This window comes from Leucopleurus acutus (genome assembly GCF_964270905.1).
Source record: "Leucopleurus acutus genome assembly, chromosome: 10".
NCBI classification, from domain to species: Eukaryota; Metazoa; Chordata; class Mammalia; order Artiodactyla; family Delphinidae; genus Leucopleurus; species Leucopleurus acutus.
The window spans coordinates 39,119,929-39,135,663 of record NC_139153.1 but is presented as its reverse complement, the minus strand read 5'-3'; the positions used below and the strand labels follow the sequence as shown (position 1 = coordinate 39,135,663).

At 62.1% G+C, this 15,735-nt stretch overlaps 1 protein-coding gene across 1 annotated transcript in view; it reads left to right on the top strand.

The window, feature by feature from the left end:
- BSN (bassoon presynaptic cytomatrix protein) overlaps window positions 1-13,634 on the top strand; it is a gene marked incomplete at its 3' end in the record, with an annotated part of 85,038 nt that extends 71,404 nt beyond the window's left edge. The window contains exons 5-10 of the mRNA XM_082848252.1: window positions 345-6,989; window positions 9,236-11,312; window positions 11,618-12,432; window positions 12,560-12,659; window positions 13,213-13,344; window positions 13,594-13,634. Of these exons, the coding sequence (XP_082704378.1) occupies window positions 345-6,989; window positions 9,236-11,312; window positions 11,618-12,432; window positions 12,560-12,659; window positions 13,213-13,344; window positions 13,594-13,634 (9,810 nt within the window). The remainder of the gene's footprint in view (window positions 1-344; window positions 6,990-9,235; window positions 11,313-11,617; window positions 12,433-12,559; window positions 12,660-13,212; window positions 13,345-13,593) is intronic.
- Window positions 13,635-15,735: the final 2,101 nt, after the last annotated feature.

Genomic DNA, 15,735 nt, shown 5'->3' with positions numbered 1-15,735 from the left:
TTGGGGCCACAGAGGACAGCAGGGACGCCTAGATGAGGCCCTAGAGGGCCTAGAGCCTGTGAGTTCTAGGCCGATCCTGTGTCTGACACCTTATCAGATGCTTTGCTGGGTTCTGCTACCAGTAGATTTAGTAAAATTTCTCTTTGAGAACCTAGGGCTGCTTGGGGTTTGACATGGAACCTGCAGGTTATTCAAGACCAGAGCAATGGAGTGGGTGGTGGGCCCTGATCCCCCGGGAGGTGGAGGTACCCTTCCCCAGGGCCCTGGGTTGATGGAGAGGGCTGGACTCCCCCCACGAGCCGTCTGCCATGGGGAGTCAGTGTCTGCTTCTCACCCTGCTGCAGGAGCCGGCGGGCAAGCCTTACTCTCAGGACCTGTCTCGGAGCCCGCAGAGCCTCAGCGACACAGGCTATTCCTCCGATGGTGTCTCCAGCTCCCAGAGTGAGATCACAGGCATTGTGCAGCAGGAGGTGGAAGAGCTGGACAGTGCAGGGGCGACAGGGCCATGCCCGCCCAGCCCCTCTGAGCTCCACAAGGTGGGGAGCAGCATGAGGCCTTCGCTGGAGGCCCAGGGCCCGGCCCCCAGTGGTGAGCGGAGAAAGCCCCGCTATGGCAGTGGTGAGGAGCAGAAGCGGCGGCCCCACTCCTTGTCCATCATGCCCGAGGCCTTCAACTCGGATGAGGAGCTGGAGGATATCCTGGAGGAAGAAGACTCTCTGGAGTGGGGGCGCCGGAGGGAGCAGCAGGACACAGCTGAGTCCTCAGATGACTTCGGCAGCCAGCTGAGGCATGACTACGTGGAGGACAGCAGTGAGGGTGGCCTGTCCCCTCTTCCGCCCCAGCCCCCATCCCGGGCAGCAGAACTGACTGATGAGGAGTTCATGAGGCGGCAGATCCTGGAGATGAGTGCCGAAGAAGACAACCTGGAGGAGGATGACGCTGCCCCCCCCAGGCACGGCCCCGTCAAACATGGCTCGCAGAAGGGCAGCCCCCGGCCCAGGCCCGAGCCCAGCCACGAGCAGGGAGCGCTGCCCAAGAGGCGCCTGCCCCACAACGCCACCACGGGCTATGAGGAGCTGCTTTCCGAGGGAGGCCCAGCAGAGGCTGCAGACGGCAGTGGGGCTCTGCAGGGCGGGCTCCGCCGCTTCAAGACCATCGAGCTCAATAGCACGGGCAGCTACGGCCATGAGCTGGACCTGGGACAAGGCCCTGACCCCAGCCTGGACCGGGAGCCCGAGCTGGAGATGGAGAGCCTGACGGGCTCGCCTGAGGACCGCTCCCGCGGGGAGCACTCCTCCACACTGCCGGCCTCCACACCCAGCTACACCTCGGGCACCTCGCCCACCTCCCTGTCCTCGCTGGAGGAGGACAGTGACAGCAGCCCCAGCCGCCGGCAGCGGCTGGAAGAAGCCAAGCAGCAGCGCAAGGCCCGGCACCGCTCGCATGGGCCCCTGCTGCCCACCATCGAGGACTCCTCAGAGGAGGAGGAGCTGCGGGAAGAGGAGGAGCTGCTGCGCGAGCAGGAGAAGATGCGGGAGGTGGAGCAGCAGCGCATCCGCAGCACGGCCCGCAAGACCCGGCGTGACAAGGAGGAGCTGCGGGCCCAGCGGCGGCGTGAGCGCTCCAAGACCCCCCCCAGCAACCTGTCGCCCATTGAGGATGCCTCCCCCACAGAGGAGCTGAGGCAGGCAGCCGAGATGGAGGAGCTACATCGCTCCTCCTGCTCCGAATACTCGCCCTCGCCCTCCCTTGACTCGGAGGCTGAAGCCCTGGATGGGGGCCCCCCTCGGCTCTACAAGTCAGGCAGTGAGTACAACCTGCCCACCTTCATGTCCCTCTACTCTCCAACCGAGACACCCTTGGGCAGCACCACCACTCCCAGTTCCGGCCGGCCCCTCAAGAGCGCTGAGGAGGCCTATGAGGAGATGATGCGGAAGGCCGAGCTGCTCCAGCGGCAACAAGGCCAGGCAGCAGGGGGCCGTGGGCCCCATGGTGGCCCCCCTCAGCCCGTAGGCCCCCGGGGCCAGGGTTCCTTCGAATACCAGGACACCCCAGACCATGACTATGGTGGGGCTGCTCAGCCGGCCTCGGAGGGCACGCCAGCCAGCCTGGGAGCAGCCGTGTACCAGGAGATCCTTCAGACATCACAAAGCATTGCCCGCATGCATCAGGCCTCCTCACGGGACCTGGCCTTCGCTGAGGACAAGAAGAAGGAGAAGCAGTTTCTGAATGCCGAGAGTACGTACATGGACCCAATGAAACAAAATGGCGGCCCACTTACCCCTGGTACCAGTCCCACCCAGCTCGCCGCCCCTGTGTCCTTCTCCACCTCCACCTCCTCTGACAGCAGTGGGGGCCGAGTCATTCCCGATGTCCGTGTTACTCAGCATTTTGCAAAGGAGCCTCAGGACCCCCTCAAGCTACACAGCTCTCCTGCCTCCCCCAGCTCTGCCTCCAAGGAAGTAGGCATAACCTTTGCCCAGGGCCCTGGGACCCCAGCCTCCACAGCTGCGGCTCCTTGTCCAGCTGGCCTGCCACGAGGGTACATGACTCCGATTTCCCCGGCAGGCTCTGAGCGCAGCCCTTTGCTCTCTTCCACTGGCCACAGCTATGGACAGAGCCCAACCACTGCAAACTATGGGTCTCAAACTGAGGAGCTACCCCAGGCCCCCCGTGGCCCTGCTGTCAGTGGACGGGCTGCCAGAGAGAAGCCCCTGAGTGTGAGTGATGGCGAGAGTGGCACCCCGCAGACCTCCCGGGGATATTCCTACTTTGCAGGCTCCAGCCCCCCTCTCTCTCCATCTTCTCCCTCAGAGAGTCCCACATTCTCCCCTAGTAAGCTGGGCCCAAGGGCCACAGCAGAGTTCTCTACACAGACGCCAAGCCCGACCCCTGCCTTGGACATGCCACGGAGCCCTGGTGCCCCCACCCCGGCACCCACGGTGGCTCAGGGCACACAGACGCCACACCGACCCAGCACGCCTCGCCTGGTACGGCAGCAGTCCCCTCAGGATGCCCCCTTTATGGTCATCACACTGGGGTCAGATGCCTCCAGCCAGACCAAGATGGTCCATGCCAGTGCCTCCACCTCCCCAGTGTGCTCACCCATTGAAACCCAGCCCACCAACCACAGCTACAGCCAGACAACACCTCAGCTGCCCCCAGAGCCACCTGGGCCACCTGGCTTCCCGCGGGCAGCCAGTGCTGGTGCAGATGGGCCCCTGGCACTATACAGCTGGGGCGCCCTCCCTGCTGAGAACATCTCCCTGTGCCGGATCTCCTCTGTCCCTGGAACGTCTAGGGTCGAGCCCGGCCCCAGGCCCCCTGGCAGTGCCGTGGTAGACCTTCGCACAGCCGTCAAGCCCACACCCATCATCCTCACTGACCAGGGCATGGACCTGACCTCTCTTGCTGTGGAAGCGAGGAAGTACGGCCTTGCTCTGGATCCAATCCCAGGACGGCAGTCGACCGCTGTACAGCCTTTGGTTATCAACCTCAATGCCCAGGAGCAGACCCATGCCTTCCTCAGCACCGCCACCACCGTGAGCATCACCATGGCCTCATCTGTGCTCATGGCTCAGCAGAAGCAGCCTGTGGTCTATGGAGACCCCTTCCAGAGCCGACTGGACTTTGGCCAGGGTGCGGGTAGCCCCGTGTGCCTGGCCCAGGTCAAGCAGGTAGAGCAGGCAGTCCAGACAGCCCCTTACCGTGGTGGGCCCCGAGGAAGACCCAGGGAGGCCAAGTTTGCCAGGTATAACCTGCCCAACCAGGTGGCACCTCTGGCCAGAAGGGATGTTTTGATCACTCAGGTGGGCACTGCCCAGAGTGTTGGCCTCAAGTCAGGACCAGTGCCAGAGCCTGGTTCCGAACCCCATCGGGCCACCCCCGCAGAGCTGCGGTCACACGCCTTGCCAGGTGCCAGGAAGCCACATACAGTGGTGGTGCAGATGGGAGAAGGCACAGCAGGCACTGTGACCACACTGCTCCCAGAGGAGCCGGCAGGTGCCCTGGACCTCACTGGGATGAGGCCCGAGAGCCAGCTGGCGTGCTGTGATATGGTCTACAAGTTCCCTTTTGGCAGTAGCTGTACAGGTACCTTTCACCCCACCCCCAGCGCACCTGAGAAGAGTGTGGCAGATGTTGCCCCACCCGGCCAAAGCAGCGGCCCCTTCTACAGTCCCCGGGACGCTGAGCCTCCCGAGGCCCCCACCTACCGGGCACAGGTGGTCGGGGGGCCTGGGCCCCATGAGGAGCAGAGGCCCTACGCACAGGGCCTCCCTGGCAGGCTGTACTCCTCTATGTCCGACACCAATTTGGCTGAGGCTGGCCTCAACTACCACACCCACAGGATTGGTCACCTCTTCCAGGGCCCTGGACGAGACTCGGCCATGGACCTCAGCTCACTGAAGCACTCCTACAGCCTGGGCTTTGCAGATGGACGCTACCTTGGGCAGGGCTTGCAGTATGGTTCATTCACGGACCTACGTCATCCCACAGAGCTTTTGACTCACCCGCTTCCCATGCGGCGCTACAGCTCAGTGTCAAACATCTACTCAGACCACAGGTATGGCCCACGGGGAGATGCAGCTGGATTCCAGGAGGCCAGCCTGGCCCAGTACAGCGCCACCACGGCCCGTGAGATCAGCCGTATGTGTGCTGCCCTCAACTCCATGGACCAGTACGGAGGGCGGCGTGGCAGCGGTGGTGGTGGCCCCGACCTCATGCAGTATCAGCCCCAGCCAGGGCTCAGTGCCCCGCAAGGTCTGGCTCCCCTCAGACCTGGCCTCCTTGGGAACCCCACCTTCCCGGAGGGCCACCCGAGTCCTGGGAACCTGGCCCAGTACAGGCCTACAGCAGGCCAGGGAACAGCAATCAGACAGCTGCTGCCATCCACAGCCACTGTGCGTGCAGCCGACGGCATGATCTACTCGACTATCAACACTCCAATTGCTGCAACACTGCCCATCACCACCCAGCCTGCCTCAGTACTGCGGCCCATGGTGCGTGGTGGCATGTACAGGCCTTATGCATCCGGAGGAGTCACAGCCGTGCCACTCGCCAGCCTGACACGCATGCCCATGATTGCCCCCCGGGTACCTCTTGGGCCCACAGGGCTATACCGATATCCTGTACCAAGTAGATTCCCCACTGCTTCCGGCGTTCCACCTGCTGAGGGTCCTGTCTACCTGGGGAAGCCTGCTGCTGCCAAGGCCCCAGGGGCTGGGGGCCCATCAAGGCCAGAGCTGCCAGCAGGGGCTGCTCGGGAAGAGCCTCTTTCCACAGCCACCCCTGCTGCTGTCAAGGAGGCTGTAGCAGCCCCAGCCCCAGCCCCAGCCCCAGCGGCTGGCCAGAAGCCGCCGGTAGATGCTGCTCCTGGGGGCAGCAGTGGGGCCCTCAGCCGGCCAGGGCTCGAGAAGGAGGAAGCATCACAGGAGGAGAGGCAGCGGAAGCAGCAGGAGCAGCTGCTACAGCTGGAGCGAGAGCGGGTGGAGTTAGAAAAGCTGCGGCAGCTGCGGCTGCAGGAGGAGCTGGAGCGGGAGCGTGTGGAGCTGCAGAGGCACCGCGAGGAAGAGCAGCTGCTGGTGCAGCGGGAGTTGCAGGAGCTGCAGACCATCAAGCACCATGTGCTGCAGCAGCAGCAGGAGGAACGGCAGGCTCAGTTCGCACTGCAGCGGGAGCAGCTAGCACAGCAGCGTCTGCAGCTGGAGCAGATCCAGCAGCTGCAGCAGCAGCTGCAGCAGCAACTGGAGGAACAGAAGCAGCGGCAGAAGGCTCCCTTCCCTGTGGCCTGTGAGGCACCCGGTCGAGGGCCTCCCCCAGCTGCCACAGAGCTGGCTCAGAATGGCCAGTACTGGCCACCCCTGACCCACGCAGCCTTCATTGCTGTGCCTGGGCCTGAGGGGCCTGGGCAGCCTCGTGAGCCCGTGCTGCACCGGGGTCTCCCCAGCTCCGCCTCGGACATGTCACTGCAGACTGAGGAGCAGTGGGAGGCAGGCCGTAGTGGTATCAAGAAGCGGCACTCCATGCCACGCCTGCGGGATGTGTGCGAGCCAGAGTCAGGGCCTGAGCCCTGTGTGGTCAGGAGGATTGCAGACAGCAGTGTGCAGACAGATGATGAGGATGGAGAGGGCCGCTATCTCCTGACCCGGCGGCGCCGGGCACGGCGGAGTGCTGACTGCAGCGTGCAGACGGACGACGAGGACAGTGCCGAGTGGGAGCAGCCAGTGCGCCGCCGCAGGTCCCGTCTTTCTCGCCACTCAGACTCTGGCTCCGACAGCAAGCACGATGCTACTGCCTCATCATCCACTGCTGCCCCCGCCATGAGGGCCATGAGCAGCGTGGGCATCCAGACCATCAGCGACTGCTCTGTGCAGACAGAGCCTGACCAGCTGCCCAGAGTCTCTCCAGCCATCCACATCACAGCTGCCACCGACCCCAAGGTGGAGATCGTCAGGTACATATCGGCGCCAGAGAAGACTGGGCGTGGGGAGAGCCTGGCCTGCCAGACGGAGCCGGATGGGCAGGCCCAGGGTGTGGCCGGGCCGCAGCTTGTAGGGCCAACTGCCATCAGCCCCTACCTGCCTGGCATCCAGATCGTCACCCCAGGGCCCCTGGGCAGATTCGAAAAAAAGAAGCCGGATCCCTTGGAGATTGGATACCAGGCCCACCTGCCCCCGGAGTCTCTCTCACAGCTTGTGAGCCGCCAGCCTCCCAAGTCCCCCCAGGTCCTCTACTCACCAGTCTCACCCCTGTCCCCACACCGGCTCCTGGACACCTCCTTTGCTTCCAGTGAGAGGCTGAACAAGGCTCACGTGAGTCCCCAGAAGCACTTCACGGCTGACAGCGCTCTCCGCCAGCAGACACTGCCACGCCCCATGAAGACCCTGCAGCGGTCCCTGTCTGACCCTAAGCCCCTCAGCCCTACCGCCGAGGAGTCTGCCAAAGAGAGGTTCTCCCTCTACCAGCACCAGGGGGGACTGGGTAGCCAGGTATGGGCACAGGGGCTGGTCCAGGGTGGGACAGGGGTCTCTGCCTAGCCTGGGGGGCCCCACAGGGAGGGGCGTCTCCTGGGGTGGGGGTGGAGTCACCTCCAGCTCCAGAGGCCCAGAGCTAGGAGTCGAGGAACGGATGCACATCCCGATGCACATCCGGTGGAGCCCGCAGCCCAGCAAGGACATCCTGGGCAAAACACACACACTTGGGCCACCACAGCCATCTAGACCCTGCTAGAAACTTCAGCCTCACCCTAGCACTGCCTCTTCACAGCCCGTATCTAGTCCAGTCCCTGCCACCTCCCCCGTCAGGCCTCCTCAGCTCTCCCCTCCAGCCTGGGCCCCTCCTACTCCAAATCTCTTCTTTGGATGTTTCCTGAGAAAACCATAGCACCGACCTGGCTGGGCTGCTCCCCAGTCCCCAGCCCTGGTCTGGCTCCCTTGCCCCACAGGAAGCCAAAGTCCTTTGGACTACCATTCAAGGCCCATTCCAGTGGGCTGCAGCGTGCTCTCTGCCTCATCTTGTCCCATGCCCCTATCTGGCCCTCAGCAAATCTGTTTACACACCTGTCTGCTGCCCTAGATAGGGGCTCCTGGAGTCTAAACTTACCCTCGTCTGTGGCTTTAGTTGCCAATGATGTCCCAGGACTGTGAGAGGTGGCCGGCATGTTAGGAAAATGGAGGTTGCAAGGGACTGACACCAAGGACTTTGAGTGCCAGGCCAAGAGGGGATTGGGATTTTCTCAAAGGCCCTTGGAGCTCCTGGGTGTTTCAGGCAGGTGAGACAGGACAAGATGGGTATCTTAGAAAGTTTCCTAGGCAGAATATGGGCAGATGGACTCAAGGAAGTGAATGCACGGTGGCCCTGGGGAGACCGCCTAGGAGCCAGAGGCACTGGGAGGTATATTTACCCATTTTCTGAGTGTGATGCAGAGAGGAGAGAGGTGAGGCGTCGGGGTGGGGTTGTGGAGGTGAGTCTGAGTTGTGGAGAGCCCTGGGGTATGCAGGCCAGAGGGGTGGGGGTGGGATCAGGAGTCTGGGCTGGCAGGGAAGGCACGTCAGAGAGGCAGGTGGTTTTGGCTCCGTGCTAGGGTCGGCACAGAGGTCCTGTGGGCTGGCCATGGGGGGGCCACGCCACGATGGGCACTCATGGTGTGAGACCAAATGGCAAAAGACAGACAACAGAGTGACGAGTTCAAGGAGGGAAATTTATTCCATTCCATCAAAGGCCACCCTTCATCCTGAGGTTTGGGGACACATTATCATTTCCTTTATGACATATGGTGAAAGTAGGTGGGAGGCTTTTATGTAGTTTCTTGGCAAGGTAAAAGGTAAGAAGCCTGATGTCAGTCCCCAGTGTGTTTAGGGGATTTGGGTGGCCCATAAAACCCAGAGGCCTGGGAGCTAGAGACAATGGGAGGACCCAGGACAAAGCTTCTGGCAATGTGGACCTTGAGGCAATGTGGAGCCTCGGGCAGGTGAGGAGGACCCCATGGAGAACATGTTAGGGAGCCCTGACTGGGAAGCCAGGTAGCCAGAGATAGGGCTGGAGAGGCCCTAGAGGAGTCTGGCAGCCTCAGAGAGCGGTGGGCTGACAGGGATGTGGAGGGAGCTGGGGCCAGACCGAGGGCACAGTTTGACAGAGGGTGGTACAGGGCCACGGGAGGAGGAGAGCGGACAGGTGGCTGAATTGCATTTCACTTTAGAGAGGAGAAGGGCAGGAGGCAGAAAAGACTTGGAGCCTGCAGCACCTGACATCCAGTCAGCACGCGCCCCCTGTCATGATCCTCTAGGGAACCTGGTGGGCCCAGGACCCACTCCACTCCTGTCCATGGCCCTCCACTGCCCTTGGCTCCTGCCAGCTGCTAGGACCCAAACCCAGAGCCAGACCTGTACTCTCCTCACCTCAGTACCCTCAGTGGGAGGCGGAGGGTGGCAAGCCTGTTGGAGACGTGCTGTGTGCCAGGCCAGTATTAGACATCAGCACAGAGGGGCATCTGCTGCTTCCTCCCGTCCCACTGCCCCGAGGTCTGGGAAGGAGAAGGCCTGTAAGATGATCACAGGCCCTCCCTCCAAGGCCAGTGGGTGGGCAGGGCAGGCCTCAAGGCTGCCTGGTGAATCGGGGCACTGACGGCGTGGAGCCCAGCCCCTACCCGAGCCCAGGCCAGGGCTCTTCTACCTTGTGCCTGCCAGGCCACCCACACCTTGGGTCTCAGTGCTGCCCGCCCTTCCCTCTGTCTCAGGTGTCGGCGCTGCCACCCAACGGCCTGGTCCGCAAGGTGAAGCGGACGCTGCCTAGCCCCCCTCCAGAGGAGGCTCACCTGCCCCTGGCTGGCCAGGCTCCCCCACAACTGTATGCGGCCAGCCTGCTGCAGCGTGGGCTGGTGGGGCCCGCCGCTGTCCCTGCCACCAAGGCCAGCCTGCTCCGGGAGCTGGACCGGGACCTGCGGCTGGTGGAGCACGAGTCCACCAAGCTGCGCAAGAAGCAGGCAGAGCTGGATGAGGAGGAGAAGGAGATCGACGCCAAGCTCAAGTACCTGGAGCTGGGCATCACCCAGCGCAAAGAATCTTTGGCCAGAGACCGGGGTGGCCGTGACTACCCGCCCTTGCGTGGTCTCAGTGAGCATCGCGACTACCTGTCAGACAGTGAGCTCAACCAGCTGCGGCTCCAGGGCTGTGCCACTCCGGCTGGCCAGTATGCAGACTTCCCTGTCACTGCCGCTGCTCCTGCCACTCCCTCCGGCCCCACTGCTTTCCAGCAATCCCGGTTCCCACCTCCGGCGCCACAGTATGCTGCAGGCAGCGGTGGGCCAACACAGAATGGATTCCCAGCCCACCAGGCACCCACCTACCCTGGCCCCAGCACGTACCCAGCACCTGCCTTTCCTCCCGGCACCAGTTACCCTGCTGAGCCTGGCCTGCCAAGCCAGCAGGCTTTCCGTCCCACAGGCCATTATACAGCCCAAACACCCATGCCAACCACACAGAGCACCCTTTACCCAGTCCCGACTGACAGCCGTACCCCCCACCAGAAGCCACGCCAGACATCACTAGCCGACTTGGAGCAGAAGGTGCCCACCAACTATGAGGTGATCGCCAGCCCTGTCGTGACCATGTCTGCAGCCTCGTCTGAAACCAGCTATAGTGGCCCAGCAGTAAGCAGCAGCTATGAACAAGGAAAGGCCCCTGAGCTGCTGCGGGCCAGTGACCGTAGTGGTGTGAGCCTGAGCCCAGCCCCCACCTACCCCTCTGACTCACACTACACCAGCCTGGAGCAGAATGTCCCTCGGAACTATGTGATGATTGACGACATCAGTGAGCTGACCAAGGACAGTGCTTCCACTGCCCCTGACAGCCAGAAGCTGGAGCCCCTGGGGCCGAGTAGCAGTGGGCGTCCAGGGAAAGAGCCAGGAGAACCAGGTGTCCTTGAGGGGCCCACACTGCCCTGCTGCTATACCAGAGGGGAGGAAGAATCCGAGGAGGACTCCTACGACCCCCGTGGGAAGAGCGGCCATCACAGGAGCGTGGAGAGCAATGGCCGACTAGCTAGCACCCACTATTACAGTGACAGTGACTACAGACACGGGGCTCGAGCAGAGAAGTATAGCCCAGGCCCTGTGGGGCCCAAGCATCCCTCCAAGAGCCTGGCCCCGGCTGCCGTCTCCTCAAAGCGCAGCAAGCACCGGAAGCAGGGCATGGAGCAAAAGATCTCCAAGTTCTCACCTATCGAAGAGGCCAAGGATGTAGAGTCAGACCTGGCCTCCTACCCGTCCTCTGCAGTCAGCAGCAGCCTGACCTCTCGGGGCAGGAAGTTCCAGGACGAAATCACCTATGGGCTCAAGAAGAATGTGTATGAGCAGCAGAGGTACTATGGGGTGTCCAGCCGGGACCCAGTGGAAGAGGATGACCGCGTGTACAGTGGGAGCAGCCGGTCCCGGGTGGCATCTGCATACAGCGGGGAGAAGCTCTCCAGCCATGACGTCAGTGGCCGGGCCAAGGGATACGAGCGGGAACGGGAGGCTGTGGAGCGACTTCAAAAAGCGGGCCCCAAGCCCTCATCTCTGAGCATGGCCCATGGCCGGCCCCGGCCCCCCATGCGGAGCCAGGCCTCTGAAGAGGAGAGCCCCGTCAGCCCTTTGGGGCGGCCTCACCCTGCTGGGGGCACCCTCCCCCCGGGGGACACCTGCCCACAGTTCTGCTCCAGCCACTCCATGCCTGACGTCCAGGAGCATGTCAAGGATGGACCGCGAGCCCACGCGCATAAGTGTGAGGAGGGCTACATCCTGGATGATTCCCACTGCGTAGTTTCCGACAGCGAAGGTAATGGCAGCTGGGGGTGATTTCTGCAGATGCTCAGCACCTGGGGGGCCTGCCCGCCCGTGGGGCCCTGAGCCCTGAGATGTCTCAGTGGGGCTGGCCTGGCGCCTCACCCAGTGGGCCCTGCTGCAGGCTGCCCTTCCTGCCTGCTGCACCCGCGCCCTGGCCCGGTTGTGGGAGGGGGCTGGGGCCTGGCATTACGCTTGTGGCTGTGGCGCCCACCCTCTGTTTTCCTTGCATGGCTTCAGCTGGGCCTCCCACTGCGGCCAGCCCGGGGGTTGATGGTGTTCTGTTTTTGGTCCCTGAAGCGTATCACCTGGGCCAGGAGGAGACAGACTGGTTTGATAAGCCCCGGGATGCCCGCTCTGACCGGTTCAGGCACCACGGGGGCCACGCAGTCTCCTCCTCCTCCCAGAAGCGAGGCCCTGCCAGGCACGGCTACCACGACTACGATGAGCCCCCCGAGGAGGGCCTGTGGCCACACGATGAGGGTGGCCCAGGCCGCCATGCCTCAGCCAAGGAACACCGACACCATGGTGACCACGGGCGGCACTCAGGCCGCCACACTGGCGAGGAGCCGGGACGGCGTGCTGCCAAACCACACGTTCGAGACCTGAGTCGCCATGAGGCCCGGCCTCACCCTCAGCCCAGCCCTGCCCCGACCGTGCAGAAGAAGGGTCAGCCTGGGTACCCCAGCTCCGGTGAATATTCACAGCCATCCCGTGTTCCATCAGCGTACCATCATGCCTCTGAGAGCAAGAAGGGCTCCCGGCAGGCCCACTCAGGGCCCGCTGCACTGCAGCCAAAGCCAGAACCCCAGCTGCAGCCGCAAGGTCGGCAGGCAGCTCCAGGTCCACAGCAGTCACAGCCTCCTCCATCCAGGCAGACGCCCTCAGCAACAGCATCGCGCCAGCCGCAGACACAGCAGCAGCAGCAGCAGCAGCAGCAGCAGCAGCAGCAGCAGGGTCTTGGGCTACAGCCTCTGCAGCAGGCCCCTTCGCAGGCCCGCCTGCAGGAGCAGGGCCAGCCAGCTGCTCGGGGTCCGGCCCCCGCTGCCAGCCAGCCAGCAGGGAAGCCTCAGCCAGGGCCCTCGACAGCCACAGGCCCGCAGCCATCAGGGCCAGTAAGTAAGGCTCCAGTACGTGGATCCTCCCCAGGGTGGATGCTGGGACTGCAGCTTGGACAGCCCCTTGGTTCCAGGCTGGGCAGAGTTGACGCGTGGTAGCTCAGCTATGGGTTCTATGTTGCAGCCGCGGGCAGAGCAGGCGAACGGCTCTAAAGGGACTGCCAAAGCACCCCAGCAGGGGAGACTTCCTCAGGCCCAGCCACCACCAGGACCTGGACCTGCAGGTGAGCCTGCCTTTGGATGCCCTTGGCTATGACGAAGAGTACCTGGGCTGCCCTCTCCCTGTGCTGACTGGCACCCTGAGCTCCCCTGCACTGCATGCCTTCACTGCTCTCTGAGAAGGTGCCCAGTGCACTGCAGGCCTCCCCAGCAGAAACGAGCCTGGGGTTAGAATGAGCCAATGGGATCACCAGCACTGGGGCCTTAGGGCCCAGGCAGCTCTGGGCAGGGAGCCTCGAAGGTGCTGGTGATCACAGGGCCAGGACCATGGATTCCTACTGTCTCCTTCCTTCCCCTTCCCTTCTCTCCTCTGCCTTCTCATCTTCCTCTGCCTATTCCTTCCTTTCTCCCTCTTTATCTTCCTCAGTCTCCTTTTTGCTGCTTCCTCCCACCCCTTTTCTTTCCACTCTTACCTTCCTCTCTTTATTTCTCTATCCTCCTCCTCACCCTCCACCTCACAGGGTACCCGTGGTCAGATTCCCTCTTAGCTGCTCTCCCACTCAGACGCTGAAGAGCCAGGCCAAGCACAGCTTATGATGGTGGTTTCTTTACCCCTAGGCATGAAGGCTGGAGCCAAGCCTGGAGGGACCCCAGGGGCTCCTGCCGGCCAGCCTGGTGCCGACGGGGAGAGCGTGCTCTCCAAGATCCTCCCTGGTGGGGCAGCAGAGCAGGCCGGCAAGCTGACGGAAGGTATGCACTGCCTACAGCCAGGTCCAGGCTGCTCCAGGGCCCTACTCTGGCAGAGGTCGGGTCTGGGGACTGGTTCCGGGCTCAGTCACCCAGGCACAGGCCAGCCCGAGGGCCCACCTGCTGCGGCCTAGTGGTTCTCTGGGTAGTCCCTGCCCCTTAGGCTGAGCTTGGCTTCACTGTGCCAAACGGCCTTGACTAGGAGGGAGCCTAGCCTGACTTCCTGACACCTCTCTCCTTTTTCTGTCACAGCTGTGTCTGCTTTTGGCAAAAAATTCTCCTCCTTCTGGTGACCATGCCCTGCAGGGTGAGTATGAGCTGCCTGTACCCACCCTCTCCTGGTGCTCGAGTCAGGGCTCTTAAGTCCTGCGGGGTCTTCTGGGAGGAATGTGGTCTTCAGTAGTGGGTGATGTGGCCAGAGCTGCAGTGTCCTTCCCCTATGAGAGTGGGAGGAGGAAGAGGAAGAGGGACCCTGTGCACAGAGGTCCCAACATGTGGCCAACACAGTAGAGGTCCCCAGCAAAGGGGAGCCAAGGCCAACATCCCTTTGTCCTTTTCTACCACCCCTTAGCCCCCAGCAGGGTTCCTAAAGCTATGAGTTGACATTAGGTTGTAGGTGGGTCCCCCTGGGATACAGCTCCTCCCAGCCCTCCTCTGTAAATGCTCCACAGGCTCTTGAAGAAATGAAGGGAGATGATATCATTGCTGTGGAAAAATCTCTGGAGTCAGAGGCCTGGGCGCAGCTCTGGACTCTGCGTATAACAGTGAGTATCAGGACTAGGGTTGGGTGAGGCAGAGGAGTGAAGGGCCAAGGCCTAGCTGACCAGACTGACCCAGTTCCTATAAGTGTGAGCCAGGAGGGACCTGGTGGGCTTCCTTCAGCTAGGATGGGCCCAGCTGCTACCTGGGAGGCAGAGACAACTGAGCTGGCTGAGGTGAGTCAGGTAAGTAACCTTGGGAAAGGGGCCCGGCAGAGCAAACTGTGCCCCACAACTTGGGGTCTGTACACTAGGCACTGATTCCAAAGCCCCGTCCTTGAGGCCTAGTGCTGGGACCTTTGCTCCAGACATTCAGATGAGGCTGGAGTCCTCAAACCCTGCAGAGCTTAGCACTCCTTGGTGTGACGTCAAGATACAATTGGCTTCACAGGCTGAGTTCAAGACCTGCAAGGTGGAAAAGCAGAATGAGTGGAGAGGCAGACAGGAAAGGGATGGAGCGGAAAGAGAGGTCACCCAGACAGGAGTCTCAGCTCCAGACCAGGTCAGCCCAGGGAGAGAGTGGAAGGGCCTCAGGATGGGAGCCCTGGCTCTCTCTGGGCTGCAATGGCCAAAGCAGGATCTGAAGCCTCTTCCTAGAGCCTCCTCTGGACCTGGCCTTGCCTCTGGGCGGGAAGGAGGAAGCGGTACATCATGCAGGATGGCAGGGAGGGTAGGCTGGCTGTTGGTGCTGCTCTGCGCACAGCCAGGGACCACCTCCTCCCATTCCATAGCTTTGGGACCCTCTTCCTACCGCGCCTTTGCGAATTCTACTGTTAAAGAGTATGGAGGTGTGGGTGCTTCTCATAGTGAGCAGGTGTGTGTTTGGCAGGGCCAGGCACTCAACAAGCAAATCACGAGGGAGCGCTGGGGCCAGCGAGGGCCTTTGCCCAGGCCTGGCCTGCTTGTGGGAGGGAGCTAGGTGTAGTGCCAAAAGGGCCACCTATCTCTGGAGGACTAGCAGGGAAACTGGAAAGGTCCAGTTTCCCATCCATTTATTCATTTATTCAATAAATGTTTGTCAGGCCCTAGGTAGGTGCTGGGCCCTGTTCTGAGTTCTGGGGATCCAGCAGGGAACAAGACCAAGTCCCTGCCCTTTCAAGCTGACAGCCCGTTAAGAGGGGCAGAGAATAAATAAGTTTTTAAAAAAATGAGATTAAAAGATAATTTCTGAAGGCTATAAGTGTTCTGAAGCCAGGGACGCAGGGTTATGGCACGGAGGGGGCCGCTCTAGAGAAAGTGGTCAGTGATAGGTAAGGCTCAAGGGAGGAGAAGAGGCTGCTGTGGGATGTGCCCAGTGAGGGAACAGCACCCGCAGAGGCTCTGATGAGACAGATAGGCCTCAGGGACAGACAAAAGGCCAGCACAGCTAGATCCACAGTGGAGGGGAGAGATGGTCGGGGTGACGTCAGAGGGGGCAGGAGCCAGCTGGGGTGGGCTTTGTAGGCGAAAGTAAAGAGCCCGGAACTTATTCTAATTAGAGTAGCCACAGTGCAGCACCTCAGTGTCCTTCCTGCCTTCACCCCACGACAGCGGGCTCCCTGACACTTTCCCACCCAGCTGGATGTTTCCTCTGAGTTGCCCTGAAACAGGTATGAAATCAGAAGTTGTGCTGAAGGGAGGGGAAAGAGGGGCAGCC